Here is a 10811-nt window from a genome sequence, read left to right on the forward strand (position 1 = left end):
AAGAAAAAAAAAAAAGAAGAGAACAAAATATACATTAATATAGTGTTTTAAAAATATTTAAATAAAAAATTATATTTATTGATTGCTTTTTCTGATCACTTAATTAGCTGTCCTGGTGTTTAATTTTTTTTCATACCATTACAGCAGTAAATGGACAAAAATTTAATTCTATGTATATAAAGAGGCAATGAAGGTACACAAGGCATACATATACTTGTGAAAAGATTCTAGTAATGAGGGAACAAAACCATTGTTCTGCTGTTGAATATACTTTCAAATTCTCTGCTCTCCCCCACCCAACACACACCTAAATTTTCGTTGCAATATCCTCCTTTATAATTCTAGGCATATTGTTATATATTGTGTTTTATCAATTAATTTTGTTGGTAAGCCTCTGTAAGATTTACTTACCTTGGAATGTTTCATTTTTCTTAAGAACATTAACATTCAGTGCATCTTTACCTTTGTGAAATAAATGAGCAACTGATTCAAAGCAACAAACACTTTTCAGACTATATATACTGAATCACAAAAATGATTATTTTTTAAAGTCATGCTAGTAGAACTCCTCAACTGAAGAATGTAATTTTTGCACTTAAGTTCAAAGGTCTGTGCAGCACATTCACATCACAGGTGTTTGCACTTTCAATATAAGTAAACAGTGAAAGGAAAAAAATAATTGTTTGGATTAATTCTGGCCCTAGTACCTACAAAACATTAACATCCTAATTTTATCACCATTACTAGCAATAGAGAGGAAAATGGCTTAAGGAGTATGAAGGAGAAAAGGTGGAAGTAGTTAGATATTTGTAGGTACTGGAACACCTATAAAGAGAAACAGAACTAGTTCTGGTTCATTATCCGGGTTAGATATTTTGGGATAAATATTCCAATGTGTTGCTACTAGAGTATATTTCTTTGCCATATGTTCTATAATATCTTTACCTAGTGTATTTTGTTATAAAGGATGAAGCTAGGCACCTACAATTCTTCCAATTTATACACCCGTAGAGCTTTAAAAACAGTATATTAAAAATGTGAACTCTTAAAATTGTTGACTTTTTCCTTTTTTTTTTTGACTAATTTAAAAAAAGGCAGTTCCAACTTGCCAACTCAGGATCTTATCATACCCTCTTTTCAAGAAGAAAAATCAATTTTTTAAAAGAAAACCTCTGTTGGAAGGGAAAACTTGAATGTTATGTTTATAAAATGGTCAAACAAAAGTAATTTTAAAAATATATTTTTAAAATTTTTGAAGATTTTTGTCCATTTTTAGGAGGAACCATAACTGAGATGCTAAATATGTTTATAAGGTCAAACAAAAGTAATTTTAAAAATATATTTTTAAAATTTTTGAAGATTTTTGTCCATTATTAGGAGGAACCATAACTGAGATGCTAAATTATCTCCATCATTTTTCTTTCAATCTCCAGAAATTAAGCATCAATGTAATTACTAGCTCTGCTGATTTTTAAAATAATATTTATCTGCATCCAAGTGTTCTCTTTGGTGTTGCTGAAGATAACTAACAAACTTAACACAGCTAATTGTTTCTGTCACATTTGTACTTTTATCATATTATATTTTCATACTCAGTGAATTTCATTTTGCCATTGGGCCAAGTAAAGTTCCTTGTGACTTCCACTGCGTAATTACTAGCTCTGCTGATTTTTAAAATAATATTTATCTGCATCCAAGTGTTCTCTTTGGTGTTGCTGAAGATAACTAACAAACTTAACACAGCTAATTGTTTCTGTCACATTTGTACTTTTATCATATTATATTTTCATACTCAGTGAATTTCATTTTGCCATTGGGCCAAGTAAAGTTCCTTGTGACTTCCACTGCTATTTCTCATTTAGAATTAAGTTGCAAACTATGTATAGAAAATTCAGGCAAGTTCTGAGGCATAACTTAACAAGCACACATAACTATTATCAAGAGCTGTATCCTGGGAAAACTGTAAAAATAGAATTGATAAGCTATATTTGTGTTTCAATCGGTTATTATAAAATATTTACACAGCAATTATACCATATAATCAGCCAATTTCAAAGGTCTGTTTCTACATTTCAGAAGTATTTCAAGATTGTTGTTGCTTCCAGGTTTGTCTTAAGCACCTTCCTGTCTAAGACTATAACACTGAAGAAAGTGAACAAATATGTGACTTAAAATTGGTCATTTTGGAAAGAGAAAAGTCCACATATCATTTGTGGTAACTGTTTTTTCACTATCAGTTGTGTATTTCTTAATAAAATACAGGTAAAATCTGAGAAGGTAATGAAAAGTTATCATTGGCTTGAAATCAAATATATTATGAAGAGATTTAAGGTGATTAGTATGGCTGAGACATCACAAAGCACAGACAAATAGGACCTACTGGCAGGAAGTGGTTAATATGAAACAGCACCAAGCTCAAGTAAGGGTTTTTGAGTCCACAGTTTTATGATCAATGGATGTTTAAGTGAATCAAGCTGCTTACTCAAGTCAGGCACGAGTATGATGCAGCCAGTAGTGGAGATAGAATATAGGTCCTCTTCCTTCCTCTTTCTGTGCCAGGATACTTATTTTTTATTAAATCAGCTGTGAAATATTGTAATACATCAGTGACTGATACCTGACCAGCTGAGATTATGTCACAAGAAGGGAAATTGTAATTATTAGAAAAGGAACATTATTCCTGTGTTTTAGAATCATAGAATCATAGAATCATTAAGGTTGGAAGAGACCTCTAAGATCATCGAGTCCAACCATCAACCCAACACCACCAGGCCCAATAAACCATGTCCCTAAGCGCCTCATCTACACGCCTTTGAAATACCTCCAGGGATGGGGACTCAACCACTTCCCTGGGCAGCCTCTTCCAATGTTTAACCACTCTTTCAGTAAAGACATTTTTCTTCACGTCCAATCTAAACCTCCCCTGGCGCAACTTGAGGCCATTTCCTGTCGTCCTATCGCTAGTTACTTTCAGGTAGTTGTAGAGAGTGATGAGGTCTCCCCTCAGCCTCCTTTTCTCCAGGCTTTTCTGGGGGTCATTGTCAATTTGCTTAAAAACAAACCAAAACAAACATAATTTGAAGATAATACCAAAAATATCTGCTTCAAAATTAACAAAAATTGATAAAATATAAATCTGAGTATCCAGTATAATCTGTCCTTGGGAAACTCATTAAAAATAATTACCCAGTCCAAATAAAGATCAAATCTCTTTAACTGAAGAATTTAGGGGGTGATGTATTTTTTAAAATGATGGATTAATAAGTATTCTCTAAAGAATTACTCTCAATTATTTGCTATCCTCTGTCAACTATCATGAAAGACTGAAACTCACCTGTCCAAACAATGTCTAAAGTTGGGCTGCATATTATTCCTGAATTTATGTTAATCTTCACCTTCACTGATTTGTAGTAATGCTATTTAAAAATAAAATATCTTTTTCTCTGTATTTTGTGGTTTAACACTTTGCTCAGATATTTTGGTGTCTTTTATTTTACAAGATTAACAATGCTAGGGTATCCAAAGAAGCTGCTCTCTTGCAATTTTCACAGTTATGACATTAACTTACATATTTCCTCAAAAATAAGCAAAATACATTTCTATGCTTTTTATACATTTCCATTTGTATGATTTTTTTTTCATCAAAATTCCAGGCAAACCTTAGTATTAATACTGTCATTAATTTAGGAAATTCAGGGAATCCATTAATTCAAAATACATCAGCACAAGCAAGCTCCCTTTTAACCAGGCAAGAGCTAGACAAGAGAAGTTTCCATACCTCTAAATATCTAGATGTTACTATGGCCTTCATCACTATAATATCTGGATACTTTTAATGGGTTTGGAAAACATCTAACAACAGATGGAATTGGCACACAATAGTTGACTGGTTAAAAATTTCATCAACAAACTTTCAGTTTCATTTTTAAAGTGAGAAATAAACACATATAGAGTTTACTTCTGTCTTTTAATTGGCCTGATTAAAAAATAAGAAAAAATACTGGTATAATTTAAATAGTATTAGATTAATAAACAATATTCTCAGTATAATTCCTATCACAAAATCAGAGAATAACTGAGACTAGAAGCCTCCAGAGATCATCTAGTCCAGTCCTCTTGCTCAGAGAAGGGTCATTTAGAGCAGACTGCTGAGGCCCATGTCCAGTCAGGTTTTGAATATCTCCAGGGATGGAGACTCCACAACCTCTCTGAGCAACCTGTTCCAGCATCCAATCTCCCTTACAGTAATAGTTTTTCTATTTTGTTTAAAGGGAATTTCCTGTGTTTCAGTTTGTACCCATTGCACCTTATTCTGTTACTGGGCACCACTGAGAATTCTGGCTCTGCCTTCTTTACTTCCTAGGTATTTATACACATTGATGAAATCCCCCTGCGCTTTCTCTTCTCCAGGCTGAACAGTCCCAGCTCTCTCAGCCTCTCCTTATATGTCTGATGCTCCAGCCCCTTAATCATCTGTGTCACCCTTCGCTGGACTCGCTCCAGTATGCCCATGTCTCTCTTGTACTGGGGAGACCAGCACTGGATACACCACCCCAAATGCATCTCACCAGTGCTGAATAGAGGAGAAAGATCACATCCCTCAAGCTGTTGCTAACACTTTGCTGAATGTGTCCCAGGAGGCTGGTGGCATTCTTTGCCACAAGGGCACATTGCTGGCTCATGTTCAACTTGGTGTCCACCAGGACCCCCAGGTCCTTTTCTGCAAGCTCCCCATTTTTCTGAGCCTTTGAGGTCCCTCTGAATGACAGCACAATGCATGGTGTATCAGACACTCATCCAGTTTTGTATCATCTGCAACACTGCTGAGAGTGCACTCTGTCCCATCATATAGGTAATTTATGAAGATATTAAACAGTAGTGGCTGCAGTATTGATCCCTGGGGCATACCATTACTGACTGACTGCCAGCTATCCTTCATGCTGCTGACCACAACCCTTTGAGCTTTGCAGTTCAGCCAGTTTTCAATCCACCTCACCGTCTGCTTATCTACTTGGTACTTCATCAATTTGTCAATGAGGATGTCATGGGAGACTGTCTTGAAAGGCTTGTTAAAGTCAAAATAAGCAACGTTCAGTGCTCTCCACTCAACCACCAAGCCAGTCATCTCATTGTAGAAGGCTATCAGGTCTGTCAGAACTGATTTCCCATTTGTAAATCCATGGTGACTACTTTCAATCATCTTCCTGTTCTTAATATGTTTGGAGAAGGTGATCATGACTATTTGCTCTATCACCTTCCCATGTATAGAGTGGAGGCCAACTGGCCTATAGTTCCCTCGATCCTTCTCTTTGCCCTTCTTGAAGATAGGAGTGACATTTGTCTTCTTCTAGCCCTTGGGAGCCTCCCTCAACCGTCATGACCTTTCAAAGGTAACTGACCTCCCTCACCACTCATGGATGCACCCCATCAGGTCCCATGGGTTTGTGCATGTCCAGTTTGTTTAAGTGATCCCTCACCTGATTCTCCTCTGAGTCATCCTTGCTCTAGACTTTTGTACTGATCTCAGCGGTCTGGGATTGCTCAAGGCTGGTTTACCAGTAAAGACTGGAGCAAAGGTGGCATTTAGTAATTCAGTCTTCTCTGCATTCTTTTTCACCAGGGACCCCACCCCATTCAAGAATGGACCCACATCTTCCCCACTCTTCCTTTTGTTGCCGATATATCTGTAGAAGCCTTTCATGTCCCTTTCCAGATTCAACTCTAGATGGGCTTTGGCTTTCCTAACCCCATCTTTGTATGCTTGGACAGTGTCTGTATTCCTCCCACGACATCTGACCCTGCTTCCACCTCTTGTACACTTCTTTTTTATGTTAAAGTTTTATCAGTAACTCCTTGTTCACCCATGCAGGCCTCTTGCCAGCTTTGCTATCAAGTAGCTATCTCTTGATTTCCTGATCATCGGGATGGACCGTTCTTGAGCTTGGAGGAGGTGATCCCTGAAAATCAACTGGATGTCCTGGACTTCTCATTTCTCCAGGACCATGTACAATCAGATTCTTCCAAACAGATCCCTGAATTGCTGTCACTTCTGTCCCAGTAAAGAATTAAACCTAACTCAGAAGTCAAACCTTTACAGATAGCATATAATTGCCATTAACACTGTACTGATCAAGTTATATCTACCTAGGTAAAATATATGCTTATGCCAGGTATCAGAGATAAAGAAACACTCTGAATAACTTATATGGATATCAGTGGAATAAGATGAACTGTCTTTCCTCACCCTAGGTTTCCCATTCACATCAGTGTGATATTTTGTGTGCCTAATGATTTATTGAACTCAGTAAGCTCCAGTGTAAAATCAAGTCCATTACTGATGTAATTCATTTGCCTTTAAAATATTACCAAAGGGACTAGCATGGCTTAAGCATTGTTATTACATAAACTAAAATGCGCATTTCATGTAAGATCTCCTGATGAAGCTTAAGAAGTCTGTTTCAAGACTGAATCAGCACTTACAATGATAGGTCTTTGTCACTGACAAAGGAAAAGGCAAATCAATCCTATTAATTAAAATAGGGCCCAAATTACCTCTGCAATTCTTAATATACCTATATGTTTCCAATCAGGAACTATTGCAGAACAGGAGTAGAAAAATCTGTTTCACCCTGTGAAAGATGTACATGGGCTATATCATGGTTGTTATTTTCTACAGTAACATCACCATTTCTCTTGTACCAAATCAGTTTTGAAGAACTGAAAAAAAAACCCAACAAACCAAAACCCAGATAAAGCAATCCATTTGTTACAAATGATAATTTTAAATTGTGCTTGAGCATGGTGTTTTAGATAAATCTTTTCTACTATGTTTAAAATAGGTTTCTTCTGATTGTGAATGAAAAATTAAGGTGTTCAGGTGTCTAACAGTTGTGGTATACACACAGGTCTTATTACAGAGCCAGATAACTTCCTCAGAATTTGAAATTGCTCTGCAGAATCTAACTTCTCATAATTTTAAACAGAATTTCTGTCATCAGACCAAATAATCTTTCCAAAAGAGAGTTTTGCTCACAACAGCATGGAAATTTTATTTCACAGTGGAAAAAAAAAAAAATCTGATTCTTCATCAGCTCCATTGATGACATCCTCTCTTTGCTTATGATTTAGCTGTGATGTTTTTCCTATCAGGTCTTATAAAGGAATTATAATGCCTTTTTTTTTTTTTTTTTTTAGGAAAAAAAGAAAAAAAAGAAAGCAACATTTTTCAGAAGCTACAACCTTCGTTAACATACAGGGAAAGAGAAATCTCTCACTAGAGAAATGGTCTCTATGGTGATTAAAGCTAACAAGTACGCACTAAGAAACAAGAAATGCAAACCCTCATGCATCTTAACTCCCAAGTCTGGAGATCCCATTCACTGTGCTAAGTGGTGGATCGTGGCCAGTCAGCTAAATAATAAACGACAACAGAGAAAAGCCATGCTTTAACTAAGCAGGATTCAGGCATAACTACAGGAAGCAGAAAGCAGGAAACTGTTGTGTGAGATTCTCTTTCAATGAGAAAGACTCAACAAGGTTTTACAGATGATCAGATAAGGGTAATCAATCAAATGATCATTGGATAGGAGAAACTCGTGTGCCCATTCTCATAAAAAAGGAATTCTCCACAAGATCAGATAACTGCATTAAATCTGACTACACTAGTATGATGACAATCACTATCTTTCATTGCAGGAGTTTCAGAAAATCTTTTTATTTAGGAAGAGGAAGGGAGGAAAGAGATTTCCTTTTTTTTTGTGAGAAATAGGACATCGTTTAAATTTTTCAGTTCTTCTACCATTTTCTTTGGATATCACCTTCAAGACACCTAGAACTATCCATGGAGTAGCCTTGAAAAAAATAAAGTGCATGAATGAACAGCAGAATATCTGCATCTAGGAGGATTTTAAAGTTAAGGTCTGTTATTTATTCATATGAAATAGCTTAATATTCATGTACTACAAGCTGAGTTTTACATAAAATAGTTTAATGATAGAAAGTATGGTTAATAAACTCACAGATGCTAAAGGTAGAAAGGTTTATTATGACCTATCACTCTCTTAACTTATGGTGAAAGGAGAAAAATGACTTTTACTATATTGTTAAAAAAGTCAGAGACTACCTACTGTTACAACTTGTATCTGCCTCCTGCTGGAACACAGTCTTCTTCTGTGAGTAATTCCTTTGATTTAAGTATTTATATTCATAACAAGCAACAGATAAGAAAAAATGTATGAAGTTTTCCTTTGTATTTAGGATGAACTAACAATACACTATAATGATGGACTGACTCAATATTTTTACTGATATTCACCCCCTTCTGCCTGAGAAAAATGTCCAGTAAAACTGCAAGATAACTTGAATGTATGTTGGGCTCTTCAAAGAGAAATTGTTCAGTAATCACTGAGAAGGCTTTTGAAGGGAAAGACTGAAAGATGACATCCTAAAGAGATGATCTTACAGAAGTCATGCATATAGGAATATTGCTTTTAGTTAGGAAACTTAAATAAATTTTGACCAGCTCACATAAACAAATTGGAAGATCCGATCTTGTACTGTTCAGTGGAAGACTTCAGTTTGACGTAACAATAACTGAGTATCTCTGACTTAGCAGTGTTACTATCATTATTTAGTTTTTAAATGAAACTAGTAGCAGAGGTGTCTTTTTTTTGTTTCTCCTCTTACATTTCCAAACGTTTGGTTGTCTGCCAGTTACTGTTAATACATTCAGTCTACTCTGTGTCTGTAGCAGTAATCTTCAGTGATATCTGTTAGATTTCTCTGTCATGGTTGACACTTTTTAGCATATGCTATAACAGGAAAAATATTAATTGTTTGTGAATACAAAATAGAGTCCCTACTAGTAGTATCCTGTTGGGTAAATCTCAATCTATTTCAAAGCAAATACCAGAATAAAACAGCTGTCTAGTGTTCCTGAACTTGGAAGCAATAAAAATTAATTCTGAAAGTATAAGCCTCTTGGGTGCACTGCAGACCAGACGTCAGAATAAGGCTAGTGATGGCTTTATGTGTAAACAACAAGAAGAGGTATTCTTACTGACATGAGTAAGGGCAGAGAATTGCTTATCCTCAACATATAATTATTAACAAGAGTGACTGAGCAACTGAAACTGAATGGAGTCAATATAATAATGTTACAAAAAATAATCAGATATAAAAATAAGAGAAAACATGAAATAACTGAAAATTAAAAGATGCTAAAGATGTCAAAAGGTAAAAGGAATGCATATATATACACATAATACACATGAATATATAATTATACACACTCAACATATAATTATTAACAAGAGTGACTGAGCAACTGAAACTGAATGGAGTCAATATAATAATGTTACAAAAAATAATCAGATATAAAAATAAGAGAAAACATGAAATAACTGAAAATTAAAAGATGCTAAAGATGTCAAAAGGTAAAAGGAATGCATATATATACACATAATACACATGAATATATAATTATACACATTTTCTAGAGCTACTGAAGCTGTAGATTGCCTTTACACAAGTTTCCCAATGTATAAAAGTATGATTATACAACACAAACCTACAGAAGCCCTCAAATGTAATGGAATTGTATTTCAATATCATCATATGTATAGTACAAGTTTACTGTTATTAGCAAATTAAACATACTTGAATAAGGTTACATTTAATATCAACAATCAACATGGAGATTTTCCAAACCACACATAGGTGTGCCAGCTAACTGTACTTGGATAGGGCAAATTAATGTGAATTTATACTAGTTCTTCACAATGTATGTGACATGCACCACTGCCTAGTTCTTAATCTCTAAGTCTGTGGAAAAAGCCTTTACTGAGCTATCTGCCTTTCACCGTGAGCTACCAGTGTGCCATTGGTAGTCTCAGCTATTGTTCTCTCAGGTGGAGTCCTCTGTTTCCTGGCAGGACATCCAGAAGATAAGGGAGAATAAGAAAGATTAAAGGATTCTCCCTGCAAACAAGGGACAGGTAAGGAAGGGCAGAAGGAGTTCTGGTTCTTAAAGCTCTCAGGTGCTGCTTTCCTCCCCCACATGAAGGCGAAGAAAATACCTGTCTCAGAGACACAAAAAGCACAAGTGCACAGATCTAGGCCTGAGCTATAAGCTGTACTCTGCTGTTCTTCCTTTGTTTTTCTTCTGTAAAGAAAATGTTGACTGAAAACACGGTGGCCTGTCCTCTTTCTTGTTACTGTTTTCCAAACTAGGAAGGGAAGAAGGAGATGGGAAATATTACATCTTCTCATGTTTGAGAAAATAAACTGTTTATCTGAAACATGAACATCTGAAATATGAAAAGACAATATGAATGTATTTAGGGACAGGAGATGGTGCAGTTAGAAACACTAGAAGCTCAGAATGAGGAATTCAACTGAAATTACACAGAAAAAGATACATGCATATTTCCCCAGAAATGGGCATAATACCATATAAAATGGGAGAAAAGTGAGACTCAGGCCTTTTCCTGGAGCTGGAATAGGAATGAACTCTCCTAATTAACACATTTCTTGCTTGCTCCTACAATCAGCAAAGTTGCTTACGTTACATAAATTATCATACTCCTCCAGGCTTCAAAACTCAGTTTTCCTTTCTGCTTCTCCCTTTCTGCGGCTCACATCCCTCTCTACTGGCCTGACTCATTATGCATACGTGTGAAACCCTTTCTGGATCTGCAACAGCACAACAGTAGAGGGAAAAAAGTCAAAACAGTACATTTTATTTTAAATACTAAGTATATTATATTATGTTATATATATTATAGACTATTTGCAATAATAATAAATAATAC

At 35.5% G+C, this 10811-nt stretch overlaps 1 protein-coding gene across 1 annotated transcript in view; it reads right to left on the bottom strand.

The window, feature by feature from the left end:
• CSMD3 (CUB and Sushi multiple domains 3) overlaps nucleotides 1-10811 on the bottom strand; it is an 838052-nt gene that overhangs the window by 160996 nt on the left and 666245 nt on the right. Inside the window, exon 33 of the mRNA XM_009277245.2 lies at nucleotides 412-462. Within this exon, the coding sequence (XP_009275520.1) occupies nucleotides 412-462 (51 nt within the window). The remainder of the gene's footprint in view (nucleotides 1-411; nucleotides 463-10811) is intronic.

This window comes from Aptenodytes forsteri, unplaced genomic scaffold (genome assembly GCF_000699145.1).
Source record: "Aptenodytes forsteri isolate BGI_AS27 unplaced genomic scaffold, ASM69914v1 Scaffold49, whole genome shotgun sequence".
NCBI lineage: Eukaryota > Metazoa > Chordata > Aves > Sphenisciformes > Spheniscidae > Aptenodytes > Aptenodytes forsteri.